The 25107-nt window shown below is 62.2% G+C and overlaps 2 protein-coding genes across 2 annotated transcripts; both read left to right on the top strand.

Moving 5' to 3' along the window:
* The first annotated feature begins 1777 nt into the window (after positions 1-1777).
* Positions 1778-13390, top strand: SHISA7 (shisa family member 7). Its single transcript, XM_054052303.1, has 5 exons — positions 1778-2313; positions 7490-7614; positions 10798-10860; positions 12060-12186; positions 13300-13390. Exons 1-5 carry the CDS (start codon positions 1778-1780, stop codon positions 13307-13309), a joined length of 861 nt encoding a protein of 286 aa, XP_053908278.1. The 3' UTR covers positions 13310-13390.
* Positions 13391-16433: 3043 nt separating this feature from the next.
* On the top strand, positions 16434-23125 carry UBE2S (ubiquitin conjugating enzyme E2 S). The gene is made up of 5 exons (XM_054052395.1): positions 16434-16635; positions 18091-18114; positions 19513-19660; positions 21130-21320; positions 22808-23125. Exons 1-5 carry the CDS (start codon positions 16633-16635, stop codon positions 23108-23110), a joined length of 669 nt encoding a protein of 222 aa, XP_053908370.1. The 5' UTR covers positions 16434-16632; the 3' UTR covers positions 23111-23125.
* Positions 23126-25107: the final 1982 nt, after the last annotated feature.

Raw genomic sequence — 25107 nt, 5'->3', positions numbered from 1 at the left:
AGTGTGAGTGGGGGCAACAGCGAGTGTGACCCTGAGTGTGACAGGGGGGTGACACTGAGTGTGAGAGCGAGTGTGAGTGGGGGGGACACCGAGTGTGACAATGAGTGTGACACGGGCATCACACTGAGTGTGAGAGTGAGTGTGACAGGGGGGTGATGGGGGGGTGACAATGAGAGTGAGTGTGGGGGGAGAGCGAGTGTGACCCTGAGTGTGACAGGGGGGTGACACTGAGTGTGACAATGAGTGTGAGTGGGGGGGTGGTGGCAGCGAGTGTGACCCTGAGTGTGTCGCGGGCATCACACTGAGTGTGAGAGTGAGTGTGACAATGAGTGTGACCCTGAGTGTGAGTGGGGGGCTGACAATGGGGGTCACCCTGAGTGTGAGTGTGAGTGTGAGTGGGGGGGTGACAATGGGGGTGACCCCGAGTGTGAGGGGATCCCCGCGGGGGGGGGAGGGATGGAGGGAGGGAGGATGGCGGTTGCTATGGAGCCGTTGCTATGACAACAGCGCCGCTGCTTTGGCAACGGGAGGACCACAGAGGGGGGAAAAAAGGGGGTTCCCCCCCCCTCTTTTTTTTTCCCTTTGGGGGGAGGGGGGGAAGAGGGGGTACCCTGAGATGGCCGCAAAGCATTGTGGGTAAAGGGGGGGCGCAAAGCACCCTGGGTAACAGAGTGACCCCCCCTCCCCCCCCCCCCAACAGGAGATGCTTCAGATGCGCCCCTCCCCCCCCCCCTAATTAAGGACCCCCTTTTCTCAACCTTAATTGGGATCACCCCCCCCCATCACCTCCCCCCCCCCTCAAAATTGAGGGGTGACCCCCCCCCCACCACCAATTTGGTCCCCCCCCTCCCCTATTTGGGGACCCCTTGAGTGCCCCCCCCACCCCCATTTGGGGTCCCCCCCATCACCCCCCCATTAGGTGCCCCACCCCAATTTGAGTCCCCCCACCCCATCACCCCCCCAACTTGAGTTCCACCCCCCATTTGAGCCCCCCCATCCCCCCCCATTAGGTGCCCCCCCTTCCCCATTTGGGGTCCCTCCCATTACCCCCCCATTAGGTGTCTCCCCATTTGGAGTCCCCCCACCCCATCACCCCTCAACTTGAGTTCCGCCCCCCATTTGAGCCCCCTTATCACCCCTCCATTAAGTGCTCCCCCCCATTTGGGGTCCCCCCCATCAGCCCCCTATTAGGTGCCCCCCCCCATTTGGAGTCCCCCCACCCCATCATCCCCACACTTGAGTTCCGCCCCCCATTTGAGCCCCCCCATCACCCCCCATTAGGTGCCCCCCCCTTCCCCATTTGGGGTCCCCCCATCACCTCCCTATTAGGTGTCCCCCCATTTGGAGTCCCCCCACCCCATCACCCCCCACACTTGAGTTCCGCCCCTCATTAGGTGCCCCCCCTTCCCTATTTGGGGTCCCCCCCATTACCCCCCCATTAGGTGCCCCCCCATTTGGAGTCCCCCCACCCCATCACCCCCACACTTGAGTTCCGCCCCCCATTAGGTGCCCCCCCTTCCCCATTTAGGGTCCGCTCCATTAGGTGCCCCCCCTTCCCCATTTGGGGTCCCCCCCATCACCCCCTCATTAGGTGCCCCCCCATTTGGAGTCCCCCCACCCCATTACCCCCTCAATTTGAGTTCCGCCCCCCATTTGAGCCCCCCATTAGGTGCCCCCCCTTCCCCATTTGGGGTCCCCCCCTATTTGAGGCCCCCTAATTTGGGGTGCCCCCTCCCCCACCATGCACCCCGCTCTTCCCCCCCTCCTCTTGGCCGCCATGGCCGCTCTCCCCCTCCCTTCTCCGGCTGCCCCCGACCGCGTCTCCCCTTCTCCCTCCTCTTCCTCTTCTCGGGGTTCTTCCCCCTCCCAAAGATCGGGGGGTTCCCCGGGAGCCCCCGAGTTGTGTCACGGTTATTACGACGTGATGGGTCAGTACGACGCGGCCTTCAACTGCTCGACGGGGGCCTTCCGGTTCTGCTGCGGGACGTGCCACTACCGCTTCTGCTGCGAGCACCGCGCCCGCCGCCTCGAGCAGGGCCGCTGCACCAACCTGCAGACCCCGCGCTGGGCCGCCCCCGCCGCCGCGCCCACCGCCGCCGCCCGCCCGCACGGGGACCCCAATCATGGCGGTCATGGCGGTGGCAGTGGTGGCGGTGGTGGTGGTGATGGCGGAGGAAGCACGGCCTACGTGGTGTGCGGCGTGGTCAGCTTGGCCTTGGCCGTGGCCGTGGCCGCCAGGGCGGCGCTGGGGAGGGCGGCGGCGGCCGGGGCGGCGGCGGCGGCGGCGGCGGCGGCACAGGGGAATGGGTCCAGGTGGGGAGGGGAAGGAGGTGGGATGGGGACGTTGGGATGGGGAGGTTGGGTTGGAGACAGAGACGTTGGGATGGAGATGGAGATGTTGGGATGGGGACGTTGGGTTGAGGATGTTGGGTTGGAGACGGAGATGTTGGGATGGGGACGTTGGGTTGGAGATGAGAAGGTCGGGATGAGGAGGAGGACATTGGGATGGAGACAGAGAGGTTGGGATTGGGACATTGGGATGGGGACATTGGGTTGAGGACGTTGGATTGGAGATGGAGACATTAGGATGGGGACGTTGGGTTGAGGGTGTTGGGTTGAAGATGGAGACATTAGGATGGGGACAGAGCTGTTGGGATGGGGACGTTGGATAGAGGAGGTTGGGATGGAGACAGAGCTGTTGGGATTGGGGCGTTGGGTTGAGGATGTTGGGTTGGAGATGGAGGTGTTGGGATGGGGACGTTGGGTTGAGGAGGTTGGGTTGGAGATGGAGACGTTGGATGGGGATGTTGGGATGGAGACAGAGAGGTTGGGATTGGGACGTTGGGTTGGGGAGGTTGGGATGGAGATGGAGGCGTTGGGATGGGGACGTTGGGATGGGGAGGTTGGGTTGGAGATGGAGACGTTGAGATGGGGACGTTGGGATGGAGACAGAGATCTTGGGATTGGGACGTTGGGTTGAGGGTGTTGGGTTGGAGACAGAGACGTTGGGTTGGAGATGGAGATGTTGGGATGGAGACGGAGGCATTGGGATGGGGACGTTGGGATGGGGAGGTTGGGATGGGAACGTTGGGTTGAGAATGTTGGGTTGGAGATGGAGATGTTGGGTTGGAGACAGAGGTGTTGGGATGGGGTCGTTGGGTTGGGGACATTGGGTTGGAGATGGAGGCGTTGGGATGGGGACGTTGGGATGGGGAGGTTGGAGATGGAGATGTTGGGATGGGGACGTTGGGATGGGGAGGTTGGGTTGGAGATGGAGATGTTGGGTTGGAGACAGAGGTGTTGGGATGGGGTCGTTGGGTTGGGGAGGTTGGGATGGGGAGGTTGGGTCAGAGATGGAGATGTTGGGTTGAAGACAGAGGTGTTGGGATGGGGACGTTGGGATGGGGAGGTTGGGTTCGAGATGGAGGTGTTGGGATGTGGACGTTGGGTTGAGGATGTTGGGTCGGAGATGGAGATGTTGGGATGGGAACGTTGGGTTGGGGATGTTGGGATGGGGAGGTTGGGTTGGAGATGGAGGCGTTGGGATGGGGACGTTGGGTTGGGGACGTTGGGATGGGGAGGTTGGGTCGGAGATGGAGATGTTGGGTTGGAGACAGAGGTGTTGGGATGGGGACATTGGGTTGAGGAGGTTGGGTTGGACATGGAGATGTTGGGATGGAGATGGAGGCGTTGGGATTGGGACGTTGGGTTGGGGAGGTTGGGTTGGAGATGGAGACGTTGGGATGGGGACATTGGGTTGGGGAGGTCGGGTTGGAGATGGAGATGTTGGGATGGAGACGGAGGCATTGGGAAGGGGACATTGGGTTGGAGATGAGGAGGTTGAGATAAGGAGGAGGACATTGGGATGGAGACGCTGGGATTGGGACGTTGGGTTGAGGGTGTTGGGTTGGAGATGGAGATGTTGGGTTGGAGATGGAGGCGTTGGGACGGGGATGTTGGGATGAGAATGTTGGGTTGGAGATGAAGATGTTGGGATGTGGACGCTGGGATGGAGACAGAGAGGTTGGGATTGGGACGTTGGGTTGGGGAGGTTGTGTTGGAGATGGAGACGTTGGGATGGAGATGGAGATGTTGGGATTGGGACGTTGGGTTGAGGATGTTGGGTTGGAGATGGAGATGTTGGGATGGGGATGTTGGGATGGAGACAGAGCTGTTGGGATTGGGGCGTTGGGTTGGGGAGGTTGGGTTGGAGATGTTGGGTTGGGATGGGGACGTTGGGTTGGAGATGGAGGTGTTGGGATGGGGACGTTGGGTTGGAGATGAGGAGGTTGGGATGAGGAGGAGGACATTGGGATGGAGATGTTGGGATTGGGACATTGGGTTGAGGGTGTTGGGATGGAGGTGGAGAGGTTGAGTTGGAGATGGAGGCGTTGAGATGGGGGCATTGGGTTGGGGATGTTGGGTTGGAGATGGAGACGTTGGATGGGGATGTTGGGATGGAGACAGAGAGGTTGGGATTGGGACGTTGGGTTGGGGAGGTTGGGATGGAGATGGAGGCGTTGGGATGGGGACGTTGGGATGGGGAGGTTGGGTTGGAGATGGAGACGTTGAGATGGGGACGTTGGGATGGAGACAGAGATCTTGGGATTGGGACGTTGGGTTGAGGGTGTTGGGTTGGAGACAGAGACGTTGGGTTGGAGATGGAGATGTTGGGATGGAGACGGAGGCATTGGGATGGGGACGTTGGGATGGGGAGGTTGGGATGGGAACGTTGGGTTGAGAATGTTGGGTTGGAGATGGAGATGTTGGGTTGGAGACAGAGGTGTTGGGATGGGGTCGTTGGGTTGGGGACATTGGGTTGGAGATGGAGGCGTTGGGATGGGGACGTTGGGATGGGGACGTTGGGATGGGGACGTTGGGATGGGGAGGTTGGGTCAGAGATGGAGATGTTGGGTTGGAGACAGAGGTGTTGGGATGGGGACGTTGGGATGGGGAGGTTGGGTTCGAGATGGAGGTGTTGGGATGTGGACGTTGGGTTGAGGATGTTGGGTCGGAGATGGAGATGTTGGGATGGGAACGTTGGGTTGGGGATGTTGGGATGGGGAGGTTGGGTTGGAGATGGAGGCGTTGGGATGGGGACGTTGGGTTGGGGACGTTGGGATGGGGAGGTTGGGTCGGAGATGGAGATGTTGGGTTGGAGACAGAGGTGTTGGGATGGGGACATTGGGTTGAGGAGGTTGGGTTGGACATGGAGATGTTGGGATGGAGATGGAGGCGTTGGGATTGGGACGTTGGGTTGGGGAGGTTGGGTTGGAGATGGAGACGTTGGGATGGGGACATTGGGTTGGGGAGGTCGGGTTGGAGATGGAGATGTTGGGATGGAGACGGAGGCATTGGGAAGGGGACATTGGGTTGGAGATGAGGAGGTTGAGATAAGGAGGAGGACATTGGGATGGAGACGCTGGGATTGGGACGTTGGGTTGAGGGTGTTGGGTTGGAGATGGAGATGTTGGGTTGGAGATGGAGGCGTTGGGACGGGGATGTTGGGATGAGAATGTTGGGTTGGAGATGAAGATGTTGGGATGTGGACGCTGGGATGGAGACAGAGAGGTTGGGATTGGGACGTTGGGTTGGGGAGGTTGTGTTGGAGATGGAGACGTTGGGATGGAGATGGAGATGTTGGGATTGGGACGTTGGGTTGAGGATGTTGGGTTGGAGATGGAGATGTTGGGATGGGGATGTTGGGATGGAGACAGAGCTGTTGGGATTGGGGCGTTGGGTTGGGGAGGTTGGGTTGGAGATGTTGGGTTGGGATGGGGGCGTTGGGTTGGAGATGGAGATGTTGGGCTGGAGATGGAGGCGTTGGGTTGGAGATGTTGGGTTGGGGATGAGGAGGTTGGGATGAGGAGGAGGACATTGGGATGGAGACGTTGGGATTGGGACGTTGGGTTGAGGATGTTGGGATGGAGGTGGAGAGGTTGAGTTGGAGATGGAGGCGTTGAGATGGGGGCATTGGGTTGGGGATGTTGGGTTGGAGATGGGGACGTTGAGATGGGGACGTTGGGATGGAGACAGAGAGGTTGGGATGGGGACGTTGGGTTGGCGAGGTTGGGATGGAGGTGGAGATCTTGAGTTGGAGATGGAGGCATTGGGTTGGAGACGTTGGGTTGGAGATGAGGAGGTTGGGATGAGGAGGAGGACATTGGGATGGAGACGTTGGGATTGGGATGTTGGGATGGAGACGATGACGTTGAGATGGGGACGTTGGGATGGAGACGTTGGGATGGAGATGGGGACGTTGGGATGGGGACGTTGGGATGGACATGAGGACGTTGGGATGGAGACGTTGGGATGGAGATGGGGACGTTGGGATGCAGACGTTGGGATGGAGATGGAGACGTTGGGATGGAGACGTTGGGATGGAGATGGGGACGTTGGGATTGGGACGTTGGGATGGAGACGGAGATGTTGGGATGGAGACGTTGGGATGGAGATGGAGACGTTGGGTTGAGGACGTTGGGATGGAGATGGGGCCGTTGGGATGGGGACGTTGAGTTGGAGATGGGGACGTTGGGATGGAGATGAGGACGTTGGGATGGAGACGTTGGGATGGAGATGGGGACGTTGGGATGGAGACGTTGAGTTGGAGATGAGGACGTTGGGATGGAGATGAGGACGTTGGGACGGAGACGTTGGGATGGAGATGGGGACGTTGGGATTGGGACGTTGGGATGGAGACGGAGATGTTGGGATGGAGACGTTGGGATGGAGATGAGGACGTTGGGATGGAGATGTTAGGATGGAGATGTTGAGTTGGAGACGGGGACGTTGGGATGGAGACGTTGGGATGGAGATGGAGACGTTGGGATGGAGACGTTGGGATGGAGATGGGGCCGTTGGGATGGAGACGTTGGGATGGAGATGGGGACGTTGGGATGGAGACGTTGGGATGGAGATGGGGACGTTGGGATGGAGACGTTGAGTTGGAGATGAGGACGTTGGGACGGAGGCGTTGGGATGGAGATGAGGACGTTGGGACGGAGACGTTGGGATGGAGATGAGGACGTTGGGATGGAGACGTTGGGATGGAGATGGGGACGTTGGGATTGGGACGTTGGGATGGAGACGGAGATGTTGGGATGGAGACGTTGGGATGGAGATGAGGACGTTGGGATGGAGATGTTAGGATGGAGATGTTGGGATGGAGATGGGGACGTTGGGATGGGGACGTTGGGATGGAGACGTTGGGTTGGAGACGGGGACGTTGGGATGGAGACGTTGGGATGGAGACGTTGGGATGGAGATGGGGCCGTTGGGATGGGGACGTTGAGTTGGAGATGGGGACGTTGGGATGGAGACGTTGGGATGGAGATGAGGACGTTGGGATGGAGACGTTGGGATGGAGGTGGGGCCGTTGGGTTGAGGACGTTGGGATGGAGATGGGGACGTTGGGATGGGGCCGCTGGGTTGGGGAGGTGGTTTTGGGGCGTCGGTGCGTGCGGGGGCGATGTCCCCTCGTGCCCCCCAGGGCGCTGGTGGACTCTCTGCGGCAGCAGGCGGGGGGGCTGCGGCGCAGCAGTGGGGCGATGCCCCCCCCGGCCCCCGACAACGGCCCCGCGCGGCCCCCCAAGAGCCTCCACGGCAGCAACAAGGGCAGAGGGGGGGCTGGGGGGGTCCCATAGGGTCTGGGGGGGTCCCATGGGGGGGGTCTCGGGGGTCTGGGGGGGTCCCATGGGGGGGGTCTCGGGGGTCTGGGGGGGTCCCATGGGGGTGTCCTGGGGGGTCTGGGGGGGTCCCAGGGGGTCTGGGGGGGTCCCATGGAGGAGGTCCCATAGGGTTTGGGGGTTCCCAGGGGGTCTGGGGGGGTCCCATAGGGTTTGGGGGGGGGTCCCATGAGGGGGTCCCATAGGGTTTGGGGGGGTCCTATAGGGTCTGGGGGGGGTCCCATGGGGGGTCCTATAGGGTTTGGGGGGGGTCTCAAGGGTCTGGGGGGGTCCCATGGGGGGGGTCTCGGGGGTCTGGGGGGGTCCCATGGGGGAGTCCCATAGGGTTTGGGGGGATCTCAAGGGTCTGGGGGGGGTCCCATAGGGTTTGGGGGGATCCCACAGTGTTTGGGGGGGTCCCATAGGGTCTGGGGGGGGTCCCATGGGGGGTCCTATAGGGTTTGGGGGGGGTCTCAAGGGTCTGAGGGGGTCCCATAGGGTCTGGGGGGGTGCCATGGGGGGGGCCCTGGGGGGTCTGGGGGGGTCCCATAGGGTCTGGGGGGGTCCCATGGGGGGGGTCCTGGGGGGTCCCATAGGGTTTGTGGGGGTCCCATGGAGGGGGTCCCAGGGGTATGGGGGGGGTCCCATAGGGTTTGGGGGGATCTCAAGGGTCTGGGGGGTCCCATAGGATTTGGGGGGGTCCATAGGGTCTGGGGGGGGCCCATGGAGGTAATCTCGGGGGTCTGGGGGGGTCCATAGGGTCTGGGAGGGGGGCCCATGGGGGGGTCCTATAGGGTTTGGGGGAGTCACAGGGGGTCTGGGGGGGGGTCCCATGGAGGAGGTCCCAGGGGTCTGGGGGGGTCCCATAGGGGTTGGGGGGGTCCCATGGGGGGGGTCTCGGGGGTCTGGGGGGGTCCCATGGGGGAGTCCCATAGGGTTTGGGGGGGTCCCATAGGGTCTGGGGGGGGGTGCCATGGGGGGGGGGGTCCTGGGGGGTCTGGGGAGGTCCCATAGGGTCTGGGGGGGTCCCATGGGGTTTGTGGGGGTCCCATGGAGGGGGTCCCAGGGGTATGGGGGGGGATCCCATAGGGTTTGGGGGGGTCTCAGGGGGTCTGGGGGGGTCCCATGGAGGAGGTCCGAGGGGTCTGGGGGGGTCCCAGGGGGTCTGGGGGGGTCCCATGGAGGAGGTCCCATAGGGTTTGGGGGGATCCCAGGGGGTCTGGGAGAGTCCCATAGGGTTTGGGGGGGTCCCATGGGAGGGTCCTATAGGGTTTGTGGGGGGTCTCAAGGGTCTGAGGGGGTCCCATAGGGTCTGGGGGGGTGCCATGGGGGGGGTCCTGGGGGGTCTGGGGAGGTCCCATAGGGTCTGGGGGGGTCCCATGGGGTGTCCTGGGGGGTCCCATAAGGTTTGTGGGGGTCCCATGGAGGGGGTCCCAGGGGTATGGGGGGGGTCCCACAGGGTTTGGGGGGGTCTCAGGGGGTCTGGGGGGGTCCCATGGGGGGGGTCTCGGGGGTCTGGGGGTGTCCCATGGGGGAGTCCCATAGGGTTTGGGGGGATCTCAAGGGTCTGGGGGGGTCCCATAGGGTTTGGGGGGATCCCATAGGGTCTGGGGGGTGCCATGGGGGGGGTCCTGGGGGGTCTGGGGAGGTCCCATAGGGTCTGGGGGGGGTCCCATGGGGGGGTCCTGGGGGGTCCCATAGGGTTTGTGGGGGTCCCATGGAGGGGGTCCCAAGGGTCTGGGGGGGTCCCATGGAGGAGGTCCCATAGGATTTGGGAGTTCCCAGGGGGTCTGGGGGGGTCCCATAGGGTTTGGGGGGGTCCCATGAGGGGGTCCCATAGGGTTTGGGGGGGTCCCATAGGGTCTGGGGGGGTCCCATGGAGGGGGTCCCATAGGGTCTGGGGGGTCCCATAGGGTCTGGGGGGGTCCCATGGGGGGTCCTATAGGGTTTGGGGGGGTCTCAAGGGTCTGGGGGGGTCTCATGGAGGGGGTCCCAGGGGTCTGGGGGGGGGTCCCATAGGGTTTGCGGGGGTCCCATAGGGGTTGGGAGGGTCCCATGGGGGGGGTCCCAGGGGGGTCCCAGGGGTCTGAGGAGGTCCCAAAGGGTTTGGGGGGGTCCCATGGAGGGGGGTCTCAAGGGTCTGGGGGGGTCCCATAGGGTTTGGGGGGGTCCCATGAGGGGGTCCCATAGGGTTTGGGGGGGTCCCATAGGGTCTGGGGGGGGTCCCATGGAGGGGGTCCCATAGGGTCTGGGGGGTCCCATAGGGTCTGGGGGGGTCCCATGGGGGGTCCTATAGGGTTTGGGGGGGGTCTCAAGGGTCTGGGGGGGTCTCATGGAGGGGGTCCCAGGGGTCTGGGGGGGGTCCCATAGGGTTTGCGGGGGTCCCATAGGGGTTGGGAGGGTCCCATGGGGGGGGTCCCAGGGGGGTCCCAGGGGTCTGAGGAGGTCCCAAAGGGTTTGGGGGGGTCCCATGGAGGGGGGTCTCAAGGGTCTGGGGGGGTCCCATAGGGTTTGGGGGGGGTCCCATGGGGGGTGTCTTGGGGGGTCTGAGGGGTCCCATAGGGTCTGGGGGGATCACATGAGGGGGTCCCATAGGGTCTGGGGGGGTCCCATGGGGGGTGTCCTGGGGGTCTGGGGGGGGTCCCATAGAGTTTGGGGGGGGTCCCATGGGGGGGGTCCCATAGGGTTTGGGGGGATCTTAAGGGTCTGGGGGGGTCCCATAGGGTTTGGGGGGGGTCCAATGGGGGGGTCCCATAGGGTTTGGGGGGTCCCAGGGAGTCTGGGGGGTCCCATAGGGTTTGTGGGGGTCCCATGGAGTGGGTCTCGGGGGTCTGGGGGGGTCCCATAGGGTTTGGGGGGGGTCCCACTGGGGGGAGTCTGGGGGGGTCCCATAGGGTTTGGGAGGTCTCAAGGGTCTGGGGTTCCCATAGGGTTTGGGGGGGGTCCCATGGAGGGGGTCCTACTGAAGGGGTCCCATAGGGTTTGGGGGGGTCTGGGGGTCCTCCTTATGGTTGAGGCGGTCTGTGTAGTTTGGGGGAGTCCAGGGGGCGTTGGGGGGCTCCTATGGGGCACTAATGGGGGGGGGGGGAATGCACTAATGAGGGGTGCTAATGAGCCCCCCCTCAATTAACAGACAGCGGCCACCACAGCTACGGCCTCGACCTCGGGACCCCCGAGCACCGGGCGGCCACGCTGGGTGGGTGGGGGGCACGGGGGGGGCTATGGGGGGGCTATGGGGGTGTTATAGGGGTGCTTTGAGGGGATATGGGGGGGCTATAGGGGCTGTGGGGATGCTATGGGGGGGCTATGGGGGGGCTATGGGGGTGTTGGGGGGGCTATAGGGGCTGTGGGGATGCTGGGGGGGCTATGGGGGTGCTATGGGACTGCTGGGGGGGGCTATGGGGGTGTTATAGGGGTGCTTTGGGGGGCTATGGGGATGCTATGGGGGTGCTATGGACTGCTCTGGGGGGCTATGGGGGTGTTACAAGGGTGCTTGGGGGGGCTATGGGGGTGCTATGGGACTGCTGTGGGGGCTATGGGGGTGTTATAGGGGTGCTTTGGGGGGCTATGGGGGGGCTATAGGGTGCTGGGGGGGCTATAGGGGCTGTGGAGGTGCTATGGGGGGTGTTGGGGGGCTATGGGGCTGCTGTGGGGGGGCTATGGGGGTGTTATTGGGGGGCTATGGGGGTGTTGGGGGCTGCTATGGGGGGCTATGGGGGTGCTATGGGGCTGCTGTGGGGGGCTATTGGGGTGCTATAGGGGGGGCTATGGGGGGGCTACGGGGAGTGTTATAGGGGGGCTATGGGGGGCTATGGGGTGCCATAGGAGGGCTTTGGGGGGGCTATGGGGGGACTATGGTGGTGCTATAGGGGCTATGAGGGTGCTATGGGGGGGCTATGGGGGTGTGGGGGGATATGGCGGTGTTATAGGGGTGCTTTGGGGGGCTATGGGGATGCTATGGGGTGCTGGGGGGGCTATAGGGCCTGGGGGATGCTATGGGGGGGCTATGGGGGTGTTATGGGGTGCTTTGGGGGGCTATGGGGGGTGTTATAGGGGGGCTATGGGGGGCTATGGGGGTGCTATGGGGGTGCTATGGGGTTGCAGGGGGGCTATGGGGTGGGGGGGGCTATGGGGGTGCGGGGGAGCTATGGGGGTGTTATAGGGGGGCTATGGGGGTGCTATGGGGTGCTGGGGGGGCCATGGGGGGGCTATAGTGGCTATGAGTGGGCTATGGGGGTGCTATTGGGGGGCTATAGAGGTGCTATTGGGGTGCTATAGGGGTACTTTGGGGGGCGATGGGGGGGCTATGGGGGCCTATAGGGGGGGCTCTAGGGCTGCTATGAGGGCGGCTATTGGGGGGTCTCTAGGTGACCCCCCCTTTCCCCCCCCCCCCAGACGGGCCGGGGTTCGGGGGGGGCTCCCTGAGCTGCTCCCACTCTTTCCACAATCTATCGCGACCGCCCCCCCCCCTACGAGAGCCCCCCCCGACGCGTGCCCCGAGCTGCGTCCCTGCGCCGCCTCGGTGAGCAACGGCTGTGCCCCCCCCCGACACCCCCAGAACCCCCCCGGACACCCCCATATCCCCCCCGGTCACCCCCATATCCCCCCATATCCCCCCATATCCCCGTATCCCCCATATCTCCCCCATATCCCCCATATCCCCCCCATATCCCCATATCCCCCCATATCCCCCCATATCCCCCCCATATCCCCCCATATCCCCCATATCCCCCCATATCCCCCATATCCCCCCCATATCCCCCCCATATCCCCCATATCCCCCCATATCCCCCATATCCCCCCATATCCCCCCATATCCCCCCCATATCCCCCCATATCCCCCATATCCCCCCATATCCCCATATCCCCCATATCCCCCCATATCGCCCCATATCCCCCCATATCCCTCATATCCCCCCATATCCCCCCATATCCCCCCCATATCCCCCATATCTCCCCCATATCCCCATATCCCCCCATATCCCCCCATATCCCCCCATATCCCCCCCATATCCCCCCCATATCCCCCTATATCCCCCCATATCCCCCCCATATCCCCATATCTCCCCATATCCCCCCCATATCCCCCATATCCCCCCATATTCCCCCCATATCCCCCCCATATCTCCCCCATATCCCCCCCATATCCCCCCATATCCCCCCCATATCCCCCCATATCCCCCATATCCCCCCAATATCCCCCCCATATCCCCCATATCCCCCCATATCCCCCCAATATCCCCCCCATATCCCCCATATCCCCCCAATATCCCCCCCATATCCCCCATATCTCCCCATATCCCCCATATCCCCCCATATCCCCCCCATATCTCCCCCATATCCCCCCACATCCCCCCCATATCCCCCCATATCCCCCCATATCCCCCCCATATCCCCCCCATATCCCCCATATCCCCCCATATCCCCCCATATCCCCCCCATATCTCCCCCATATCCCCCCATATCCCCCCATACACCCCCATATCCCCCCATATCCCCCCATATCCCCCCCATATCCCCCCCATATCCCCCCATGTCCCCCCCAAATACCCCCCCCATATGTCCCTTCTCCCATGTGTCCCCCCCCCTTTTTTTTTAACCCTTTTTTCTCCCCCCCCCCCCATTTTTTTTGCAGCCGACCGTGACCTGGAGGCCTTGGGCCCCCCCTGGGCCCCCCCTTGGGGCCCCCCAACTTTGGGGCCCCCCCTTGGGACGCTGCCCCCCCGCCCCCCCCCAACTCGCCGAGTGCTTTCGCAGGAGCTGCTGTTTTGGGGGGGGGGGGGGCACCGTCCCCCGATCTCGGGGGGGGATCCCCCCCCCCCCCTGCCCCCTGGAAACGTCGCAAAGTAGTTTAGGGGGGACGACGGGGCCGGATTTTGGGGTCCCCCCCCCAATTTCGAGACGTTCGGGTTTTGGGGGGCAAAGACCGAATACGGCCGAACTACAGCTTTTACCGGGGCCCCCCCCGCAAAGACACCTCCGCACCGGCAGCCGCACCGAGGTCACCGTTTAGGGGACCCCCACCCCAAAAAAAAAGGGGGGACCCCCCAAAAAAAAAGGGGGGACCCCCCAAAAAAAAAGGGACCCCCAAACATGGGGAACCCCCCAAGAATGGGGATCCCCCCCCCATCACCAGCTCCAAGAGGTCCCTAAGGATGGGGACCCCCCCTCAAGATTGGGGATCCCCTCCCAGAAAGGGGAACCCCTTAAGAAAGGGGGGACCCCAAAAAAAAGGGGGGACCCCAAAAAAAAGGGACCCCCAGAGATGCGGACCCCCCAAGAATGGGGATCCCCCCCCATCCAAGAAGCCACTAAGGATGGGGAACCCCCTCTCAAGATTGGGGTTCCCCTCTCAGAAAGGGGAATCCCCCCAAATAAGGGGACCCCAAAAAAGGGGGATCCCCCCCAAAAAGGGACCCCCAGAGATGGGACCCCTCCCAAGAATGGGGATCCTCTCCTGGAATGGGGAGAACCCCCCAAGAAAGGGGAACACCCCCCCCCCCAAAAAAAAGGGGGGACCCCAAAAAAAGGGACCCCCAGAGATGGGGACTCCCCCCAACCGATGATGTCACAACCCCTTATATGGCAGCTGATGATGTCACAACCCCCAAAGAGCAGCCGATGATGTCACAGACTCTGCACCGATGATGTCACAACCCCATATATGGCAGCGGATGATGTCACAGCCCCATATATGGCAGCCGATGATGTCACAGCCCCATATATGGCAGCCGATGACGTCACAGCCTCCCATGATGTCACACACCCCCCCCCCACGATGACGTCAGCACTGTGGACTCCCCCCTTCCCCTCCTCTCCCCCCCCCCCAAGCGATGATGTCACACCAGCGCTGTCACTGCCGAGGCTCCGCCCCCCGATGACGTCACGGGAGAAGGGGCGTGGCCCTTTGGGTGACGTCACACCCCAGCACGCCGATGACGTCACCCTTAACGATGACGTCACTCCTAACGATGACGTCACCCCTAACGATGATGTCACGCCCTCAGCTGTGACGTCACGCCCCTGGCGATGACGTCACGGTCCTTCTGATGACGTAATTCCCCCTCTTATGATGTCACAGCCCCTCCCCCACCCCCACCCCCAACTTCAAAGCCATAGAGTGGGGGAGGGGCTCCCTCGTTGCCCCACCCCCTCACGTGACCTCGCCCCGCCCCCCGCCCACGTGCCTTACAGCCCCTCCCCCACCCCGCCCCGGCCCCCCCCCCCCCGAGGGAAAAAAAAGGGGGGGGGTTGGGGGGGGGGGGGGGGGGTTCAGCCCTGTTTGAAGCAAAAAAGACCCCAAACTGGAGGGGGGGGGGAATAAAGTGATGGATCCTCTGTGTGTGTCCCACCGGGATTTGGGGGGTCCGATGGGTTTGGGGGGGGTCCCATGGAGGTGAAAGGGGGATTTGGGGGGGTCTTATGGGTTTGGAGGGGGGTTTGGGAGGGGTATGGGGGGGTCTTATGGGGCTGGAGGGGGGATTTTGGGGGGTCTTATGGGTTTTGGGGGGGGTCCCATGGGGTTGGGGGGGGATTTGGGAGGGTCTTATGGGGCTGGGGGAGAATTTGGGGGGGTCTTATGGGTTTTGGGGGGGTCCCATGGGGTTGGGGAGGGATTTGGGGGGGTCTTATGGGTTTTGGGGGGGTCCCATGGGGCTCGGGAGGGATTTGGGGGGGTCTTATGGGGCTGGAGGGGGGATTTGGGGGGGTCCCATGGAGGTCAAGGGGGGATTTGGGAGGATCTTATGGGGCTGGAGGGGAATTTGGGGGGGTCTTATGGGTTTTGGGGGGGTCCCATGGGGTTGGTGGAGGATTTGGGGGTGTCTTATGGGTTTGGGGGGGGGGTTGGGGGGTCAGAGGGGGATTAGGGGGGTCCTTTGCTTTTGGGGGTGCATGGGGGGGTCCTCGGGGGGGGCTTTGGGGGGTCAGAGAGGGGTTGGGGGGTCCTTTGCTTTTGGGGATGCATGGGGGGGGTCCCTGGGGGGGCTTTGGGGGGTCAGAGGGGATTTGGGGGGGTCCTTTGCTTTTGGGGGTGCATGGGGGGGGTCCCTGGGGGGGCTTTGGGGGGTCAGAGGGGATTTGGGGGGGTCCTTTGCTTTTGGGGGTGCATGGGGGGGTCCCTGGGGGGGACTTTGGGGGGTCAGAAGGGGGTTGGGGGTGTCCTTTGGGTTTAGGGGTGCATGGGGGGGTCCCTGGGGGGGACTTTGGGGGGTCAGAAGGGGGTTGGGGGTGTCCTTTGGTTTTAGGGGGTGCATGGGGGGGTCCCTGGGGGGGGCTTTGGGGGTCAGAAGGGGGTTGGGGGTGTCCTTTGGTTTTAGGGGGTGCATGGGAGGGTCCCTGGGGGGGCCTTTGGGGGGGTCAGAGGAGGGTTGGGGGGGTCCTTTGGTTTTGGGGTTGCATGGGGGGGTCCCTGTGGTTCTTGGGGGACTCTTTGGGGTTCCCTGATTGGCTTCTGGAACTGCCAATCCCCTTTAGCTCCGCCTTCCGCCTTTAACCGGAAGTCCCGCCCCCTCCCTCGCCTTCCATTGGTCTCCGCGCCCGCCAATCCTCCTTTCAAACCTTAGGCCCCGCCCCTTCCTCTGACCGTTGCGCCGCAAACAGCGCCCCCTCCCCTCCCCTCCGCTTCCGCTTTCCGAACGCGCCAATCGGCGCTCTCCTCTCCCCCTTTTCCTCGCTTTCTATTGGTCTGTTTTCCCGCCCATCCTCACCGCGCGCTCTTCCATTGGCTGTCGGGCGCAGGTGGGCGTGGCCAGCGAGGTGATAAAGGGAAGGCGAGAGGAGGCCGTGGGGCCGAGCGCGGCGGCGGCGGAGGAGGAGGAAGCGGAGGAGGGCGCTCCGCGCAGCGCGGGACCGGCCGGGGCAAAGGGAGGGGGGCCCGGCCGCCCCCCGTCCCTCGGGGCCTCCTTCGGGACCCCTCGTGCAGCCCCGCTTAGGCGGGGGGAAGCGGCTCCGGTCTGGGCCCGGCGCCATGGTGAGTGCCGGGGGGGGGAATTGGGGGCCTTGGAGGGGGGGATGGGGCCGAGGGGGGGAACCTGGGGGGGAATTGGGCCGGGGGGTGGAACTGGGGGGGAATAGGGGGCCAGAGGGGGGGAATTCGGGGTTAGTGGGGGGCAGTTGGGGTCCAGTGGGGGTAATTGGGGGATAAATGGGGTCCAATGGGCGGGAATTGGGGGGCAGTGGGGGGATTTGGGGGCCATGGAGGGGGAGATGGGGCCGAGGGGGGGGAATTGGGGGCCAGAGGGGGGGAATTCGGGGTTAGTAGGGGGCAGTTGGGGTCCAGTGGGTGGCAGTTGGGGCCCGTTGGGGGGAAATTGGGGGGCAGTTGGGGTCCAATGGGGGGAACTGGGGGGCTGTGGGGAGGAATTGGGGGCCAGAAGGGGGGAATTCGGGGTTAGTAGGGGGCAGTTGGGGTCCAGTGGGGGGCAGTTGGGGTCCAATGGGGGGAACTGGGGGGCAGTGGGGGGGAATTGGGGGCCAGAGGGGGGGAATTCGGGGTTAGTAGGGGGCAGTTGGGGTCCAGTGGGGGGCAGTTGGGGCCCGTTGGGGGGGAAATTGGGGGGCAATTGGGGTCCAATGGGGGGAACTGGGGGGCAGTGGGGGGGAATTGGGGGAGATGGAGCCGAGGGGGGGGAACTGGAGAGCAGTGGGGAGGAATTGGGGGCCAGAGGGGGGGAAATCGGGGTTAGTAGGGGGCAATTGGGGTCCAATGGGGAGGAATTAGGGTCCAATGGGGGGGAGTTGGGGGGCAATTGGGGTCCAATGGGGGGAATTGGGGGGCAGTGGGGAGGAATTGGGGGCAATGGAGGGGGGGAATTCGGGGTTAGTAGGGAGCAATTGGGGTCCAATGGGGATAATTGGGGTCCAATGGGGGGAACTGGGGGGCAGTGGAGGGGAATTGGGGGCAATGGAGGGGGAGATGGGGCCGAGGGGGGGGAACTGGGGGGGCTGTGGGAGGGAATTGGGGGCCGGGGGGGGGAATTCGGGGTTAGTAGGGAGCAGTTGGGGTCCAATGGGGATAATTGGGGTCCAGTGGGGGGAACTGGGGGGCAGTGGGAGGGGTATTGGGGGCAATGGAGGGGGAGATGGAGCCGGGGGGGGGGGGAACTGGGGGGCAATTGGGGTCCAATGGGGGGGATTGGGGGGCAGTGAGGGGCAATTGGGGGCAATGGAGGGGGGAGATGGAGCCGAAGGGGGGGAATTGGGGGGCAATGGGGGTCCAGTGGGGGGGAACTGGGGAGCAGTGGAGGTGAACTGGGGGGCTCTGGGGGGGAATTGGGGTCCAGTGGGGAGAATTGGGGGCCATGGATGGATTTGGGGGGGATCCCGTGGGGTTGGGAGTGATTTTGGGGGACACACACACACAATAAGTCTGTTTTGGGGTCCCCTCTTGGCCCTGTGTTCACCCCAATCTTCTTTCCCCCCCCAGGAGCCCCGCGGTGCCGCTTGGCAGGTGAGTATTGGGGGGGGGGGAGAAAAATTGTGGGTGTCCCTCCCCCAGGAAGGGGGTCTTGAAGGTGAAATATTGGGGTGTTGCCCCCTAATAGCCATAGAGGGAGGAGAAGGGGGGTCAAAAATTGGGGGGGGCGATTTGGTGTCTATTGGATTTGGGGTGTTCGGGGGGGGGGGGACAGTGCTGTGATTCCCTCCATGTAACATTTGGGGGGGGGGGTCTGTGGGATTTTGGGGGTCTGTGAGGGTTTGGGGGGGGGTCTGTGGGGTTTTGTGGGGGTTCTTGCGTTTGGGGGGGTGGTTTGGGGGGGTTCTTGGGTTTGGGGGGGACTGTGGGGGTTTGGAGAGAGTTCTTGTGTTTGGGGGGGTTCTTGGATTTGGGGGGGATTTGAGGGGCTTCTATGGTTTGGGGGGTGGTCTGTGGGGGTTTGGGGGGGTTCTTGGATTTGGGGGGGATTTGAGGGGCTTCTATGGTTTGGGGTGTGGTCTGTGGGGTTTTGGGGGGTCTTGCGTTTGGGGGGGTTCTTGGGTTTTGGGGGTTTGGGGGGGGCTGTGGGGGTTTGGAGAGGGTTCTTGTTTTTGGGGGTGTTCTTGGATTTGGGGGGGTTTGAGGGAGTTCTTTGATTTGGGGGGTGGTCTGTGGGGTTTTGGGGGGGTTCTTGTGTTTGGGGGGATGGTTTGGGGGGACTGTGGGGGTTTGGAGAGGGTTCTTGTTTTTGGGGGTGTTCTTGGATTTGGGGGGGTTTGAGGGAGTTCTTTGATTTGGGGGGGTCTGTGGGGTTTTGGGGGGGTTCTTGGGTTTGGGGGGTGGTTTGGGGGGTTCTTGAGTTTTGGGGGTGTGTGGGGATTTGGGGGGGTTCTTGTGTTTGGGGGGGTTCTTGGATTTGGGGGGGTTGAGGGGGTTCTTTGGTTTGGGGTGTGGTCTGTGGGGTTTTGGGGGGTCTTGCGTTTGGGGGGGTTCTTGGGTTTTGGGGGTCTGTGGGGATTTGGGGGGGTCTGTGGGGGTTTGGGGGGAACTGGGGGGGTTTGGAGAGGGGGTTCTAGGATTTGTGGGGGTTTGAGGGAGTTCTTTGATTTGGGGGTGATCTGTGGGGATTTGGGGGGGGTTCTTGTCTTTGTGGGGGGTCTGTGGGGATGGGGGGGTTGAGTTTGGGGGGATTTGAGGGTGTTCTTGTATTTGGGGGTGTGCGTGTGGATTTGGGGGGTTCTGTGGCGATTTGGGGGTGTTCTTCAGTTTGAGGGGGGGGTCCATGGGGATTTTTGGGGCATAACTCCCTCCCTTTTCCCCCCTCCCCCAGGGATTCTTTTTTTTGGGGGGGGGGGGCGCTCTGCTTTCCCTATGGGGCTATTTTTATGGGTACCCCCTGACCCCCCAATTTTTGCTTTCCCCCCCCCCCAGAATTCAAACGTGGAGAACTTGCCCCCCCACATCCTGCGCCTCGTTTACCGGGAATTGGCGACGCTCAGCGCTGACCCCCCCGCGGGAATTAAGCTCTTCCCTAACGAGGAGGATGTCACCGACGTCCAAGTTGCCATCGAGGGACCCGGTAGGGCCCCCCCAAATCCCTCCTGTACCCCCAAATCCCTCCCGTGACCCCCAAATCCCTCCTGTGCCCCCCAATTCCCTCCCATGACCCCAAATCCCTCTCGTGACCCCCAGTTCCCTCTCGTGACCCCCAGTTCCCTCCCGTGACCCCCAAATCCCTCCCGTGCCTCCCAGATCCCTCCCACACCCCAAAATCCCTCTCGTGCCCCCCAGTTCCCTCCCGTGACCCCAAAATCCCTCCCGTGCCCCCCGGTTCCCTCTCACACCCCCCAAATCCCTCCCGTGACCCCCAAATCCCTCCCGCACCCCCAAATCCCTCCCGTGCCCCCCAGTTCCCTCCCGTGCCCCCCAGTTCCCTCCCGTGACCCCCAGTTCCCTCCTGTGACCCCCAAATCCCTCCTGTAACCCCCAGTTCCCTCCTGTATCCCCAAATCGCCCCACACCCCCAAATCCCTCTTCCCCTCCAAATTCCTCTTGCACCCCAAATCCCTCTTCCCCTCCAAATCTCTCTTGCTCCCCAAAATCCCTCTTGCCCCCAATCCCTTGCACCCCAAATCCCTCTTCTACTCCAAATCCCTCTTGCCCCCCAAATCTCTCTTGTTCCCCCAAATCCCTCTTCCCTTCCAAATCCCTCTTCCCCTCCAAATCCCTCTTGCCCCCCAAATCTCTCTTGCTCCCCCCGAATCCCACTTGCTCCCCCAAATCCCTCTTACCCCCAAATCCCTCTTGCTCCCCCAAATCCCTCTTGCCCCCCAATCCCAATCCATTGCCCCCCAAATCCCTCTTGCCCCCCAAATCCCTCTTGCCCCCCAAATCCCTCTTACCCCCAAATCCCTCTTGCTCCCCCAAATCCCTCTTGCCCCCAATCCCTCGCACCCCAAATCTCTCTTGCCCCCCAAATTTCTTGCTCCCCAATCCCTTGTTGCTCACCAAATCCCTCTTGCCCCCCAATCCCTTGCACCCCAAATCCCTCTTCTCCTCCAAATCTCTTTTGTCCCCCAAATCTCTTTTGTCCCCCAATCCCTTACCCCCCAAATCTCTTGCCCCCCAAATCCCTCTTGCCCCCAAAATACCTTTTGCCCCCCAAATCTCTTTTGTCCCCCAATCCCTCTTCTCCCCCCAATCCCTCTTCTCCCCCAAATCCCTCTTCTCCCCCAAATCCCTCTTCTCCCCCAAATCTCTCTTGCTCCCCCCAAATCTCTCTTGCTCCCCCCAAATCCCTCTTCCCTTCCAAATCCCTCTTGCTCCCCAAAATCCCTCTTGCCCCCCAATCCCTTGCACCCCAAATCCCTCTTGCCCCCCCAAATCCCTCTTGCCCCCCCAAATCCCTCTTGTCCCCCAATCCCCTGTCCCCCCCAATCCCTCTTGCCCCCCAAATCCCTCCTGTCCCCCCTTTTTCCCATTTCCCCCCTCACCTCCTTCTCTTCTCTTTTTTTTTTCATTTGGGGGTGTCCCCCCCCAACCTTACAGAGGGTACCCCATATGCGGGGGGGATTTTCCGGATGAAGTTGGTGTTGGGAAAGGAATTTCCAGCTGCCCCCCCAAAAGGTTTTTTCCTCACCAAAATCTTTCACCCCAACGTGGGACCCGGTGGGGAAATCTGTGTGAACGTTCTCAAACGGGATTGGCGCGCGGAACTGGGACTGCGGCACGTCCTGCTGGTGAGGGGGGGATTTGGGGGTCCTGGGGGGGATTTGGGGGGTCCTGGGGGGGATTTGGGGGTCCTGGCGAGGAATCTATGGGTCCTGAAGGGGAATTTGGGGGTCCTAGGGGGGAATTTAGGTGTCCTGGGGCGGGATTTGGAGGTTCTGGGGGGAACTTGGGCGTCCTGGGAAGTAATTTGGGGGTCCTGGCGAGGAATTTGGGGGTCCTGGAGGGGAATTTGGGGGTCCGGGGGGGGAATTTGGGGGTCCTAGGGAGGAATTTAGGTGTCCTGGGGGGGGATTTGGGGGTTCTGGGGGGAAATTGGGCGTCCTGGGAAGTAATTTAGGTGTCCTGGTGAGGAATTTGGGGGTCCTGGAGGGGAATTTGGGGGTCCGGGGGGAGATTTGGGGGTTCTGGGGAGGATTTGGGGGTCCTAGGGAGGAATTTAGGTGTCCTGGGGGGGGATTTGGGGGTTCTGGGGGGAATTTGGGCGTCCTGGGAAGTAATTTAGGTGTCCTGGCGAGGAATTTGGGGGTCCTGGGGGGTATTTGGGGGTCCTGGGGGGGGAATTTAGATGTCCTAGATGGGGATTTGGGGGTCCTGGGGGGAATTTGGGGGTCCTAGGGGAAAATTTAGGTGTCTTAGATGGGGATTTGGGGGTTCTGAGGGGTAATTTTGGTTTCCTGGGGGGGAATTTAGATGTCCTAGATGGGGATTTGGGGGTTCTGGGGGGAATTTGGGGGTCCTGGGGGGGAATTTAGGTGTCCTGGATGGGGATTTCGGGGTTGTGGGGGGTAATTTTAATGTCCTGGAGAGTAATGTTGGGGTCTGGGGGGGGAATTTGGTGTCCTGGGGGGCATTTGGGGGTCCTGGGGTGGTATTTGGGGGTCCGGGGGGGGAATTTAGGTGTCCTAGATGGGGATTTGGGGGTTCTGAGGGGTAATTTTGGTTTCCTGGGGGGGAATTTAGGTGTCCTGGATGGGGATTTGGGGGTCCTAGGGAGGAATTTGGGGGTCTGGGGGGGGGGGGGTCCCTGAGTTTTGAGGACACACACACACGCCCCCCATTATTTATGTCCCCTGCGATGATCCGTAGTGATGAGGGGCGTAGGGGCAGTGGGAGGATGGGGAGAACTACAATTCCCATGATGCCCCGCGCGCTCTCGCCCTGCCTGATGCTGTGCTCTGCTGCCGCGAGGCATCATGGGAGAGCGAGTCCGGAAGTGGGAGGGGGCAATAAGGAGTTTTGTAAGGGAGGCTAAAAGGGGGTATTAAAGGGGGAAGAGGAGCAAAAGCGGGGGGCAAAAGGAGTTGTAAGGGGGGTAAAGGGGGAACATGGGGTCAAAAGGAGTTGTAAGGGGGGGAGGAGCGGGAGAAAAGGGGCTACAGGGAGACACTTTGCTCCCAGTGGAGGATATAGGGAGTGAGGGGCAATTGGGGGTCCCTGAGCCCCTTCTGACCCCCCCATTTCTTCCCCCCACCCCCCCAAAAAAATAAACCCCAAGACGATCAAGTGCCTCCTGATCCACCCGAACCCCGAATCGGCTCTGAACGAGGAGGCGGGACGGCTGCTGTTGGAGGATTACGAGGGCTACGCGGCTCGCGCTCGACTCCTGACTGAAATCCACGCTCGGGGACCCCCTAAAGCCCCCCCTGATCCTCCCGGAGCTGCTGCTGCCGTTGCCGCCGCTGCCCCCCCAGGACCCCCCCACCCCCCCGATGGGCCGAGCCCCAAAAAACACGCGGGCGAGAAGAAAAATCCCGGCAAGAAAAAAAACGATAAGAAACGAGCGCTGCGAAGGCTTTAGGGGGAACCCCAAAACATTAGGGGGGCGGTAGGGGGATGGGGGGGGCAAATCTCCCCATTTTTGGGGTCCCCCCCATACACGCAGGACCCAATTTTGGGAGGAATAAGCGATCCCAGTGTGTCTCCCCCTTGATTAAAGTGTTTGGGGGGGGTCTGGAGGAGTTGGGGTTCACGGAAGAGGGGGCGTTTAAGGGGGGGGGGCAGTTCTCTCCCCCCCCTTTTTGCTTTAAGTTATTTAAATTATGGTAAAAAAAAAGCACCAAAAAAAAAAATGGAGAGAAAAATCACCCCAAAAAAAAATAAGAATAATCCTCCCAATGGGTTATTAAAGGCTTTGTGGTTTTCTAAAGAGATCTCTGTGGGGTCACTTTGGGGGGGGTTTTGCCCCCCTTAACCCCTTCTGCCCCCCCTTAACCCCTTCTGCCCCCTTTGTCCTCACTCAACCCCTTTGTGCCCCCCTTTTGCCCCCCCTTATAACTCCTTTTGCCCCTTTCTGCCCCCCACAACTCCTTTTGCCCCCCTTTTCCCCCCTTTTTCCCCCCCTCCTGCCCCCCTTACATCTCCTTGTGCCCCCCCGTGCCCCCCACATTCCCCCTTTTGCCCCCTGCCCCCCTTTCCACCCCCTTCTACCCTCCTTACAACTCCTTTTGCCCCCCTTTTTCCTTCTTTCCAACCCTTTTGCCCCCCTTCTGCCCCCCCTTACAGCTCCTTTTGCCCCTCATGTTCCCCCTTTCTCCCCCTGCCCCCCATTTCTACCCCCTTCTGCCCCCCCTTTTGCCCCCCTTGTTCTGCCTTTTGCCCCCTGCCCCCCTTTTCCCCCCATTCCACCCCCTTTGCTCCCCCTTCTGCCCTCCTCACAATTCCTTTTGCCCCCCATGTTCCCCCTTTCTCCCCCTGCCCCCCATTTCTACCCCCTCCTGCCCCCCCTTTGCCCCTTTCCACCCCTTTTGCCCCCCCTTTTCCCCCCTTTCCACCCCTTTTGACCTCCTCCTGTCCCCCCTTTTGCCCCCCTTGTTCTGCCTCTTGCCCCCTGCCCCCCCTTTCCCCCCATTACACCCCCTTTGCTCCCCCTTCTGCCCTCCTCACAATTCCTTTTGCCCCCCATGTTCCCCCTTTCTCCCCCTGCCCCCCATTTCTACCCCCTCCTGCCCCCCCTTCGCCCCTTTCCACCCCCTTTTTGCCCCCCCCTTTGTCCCCTTTCCACCCCTTCTGCCCCCCTCACAACTCCTTTTGCCCCCATGTTCCCCCTTTCTCCTCCTGCCCCCCATTTCTACCCCCTTTTCCCCCCTTTCCACCCCTGTTGACTCCCTCCTGTCCCCCCTTATCCCCCCTTTTGTCCCCCTTCTTCTGCCTTTTGCCCCCTGCCCCCCCTTTTCCCCCCATTGCACCCCCTTTGCTCCCTCTCCTGCCCCCCTTACAGCTCCTTTTACCCCCATATTCCCCCTTTTGCCCCCCCATATTCCCCCTTTTATTCCCCCCCCTTTCCACCCCCTTTTATTCCCCTCCCTTCCTTTAGAGCCCTCCCACTTCCGGACTCGCTCTCCCATGATGCCTCGCGGCCCTCCGGGCGCTGCGCCAGACGGGGGAGCGCGCGCGGAGCACTATGGGAGTTGTAGTTCTCATCGGCCCAACGGCTTTGGCTTTGCTCCCAATGGGGGATTTGAGGGGGGGGAGTGGAAATATCCTTCCCCCCCCCCTCGTGATTAATTAACCTCGATGTTAATGCGCTTTAATGGGCTCTTCCCCCTCCACACCCCCAACACCATCTGCTTCCACCCGAGGGGAGGGGCCATAGGGGTTGGGGGGGGGGGGAGTATGTTGGGGGAGGGGTTTTGGGGGTGTCATGGGGGGGGTCTTGGGGGGGGCCTCAAGGTGGGGGGGGTCATCATATGGGGGTCCCATCTCCATCCCAGTCCTTCGGGGGGGGATTTTGGGGGTGTCAGGGGGGGTTTTAGGGGTCACCATGGGTTGGGGGGATCATCATATGGGGGTCCCATC

Source organism: Cuculus canorus, chromosome 33, assembly GCF_017976375.1.
Source record: "Cuculus canorus isolate bCucCan1 chromosome 33, bCucCan1.pri, whole genome shotgun sequence".
NCBI lineage: Eukaryota > Metazoa > Chordata > Aves > Cuculiformes > Cuculidae > Cuculus > Cuculus canorus.
This window is presented reverse-complemented; position numbering and strand designations above follow the sequence as displayed.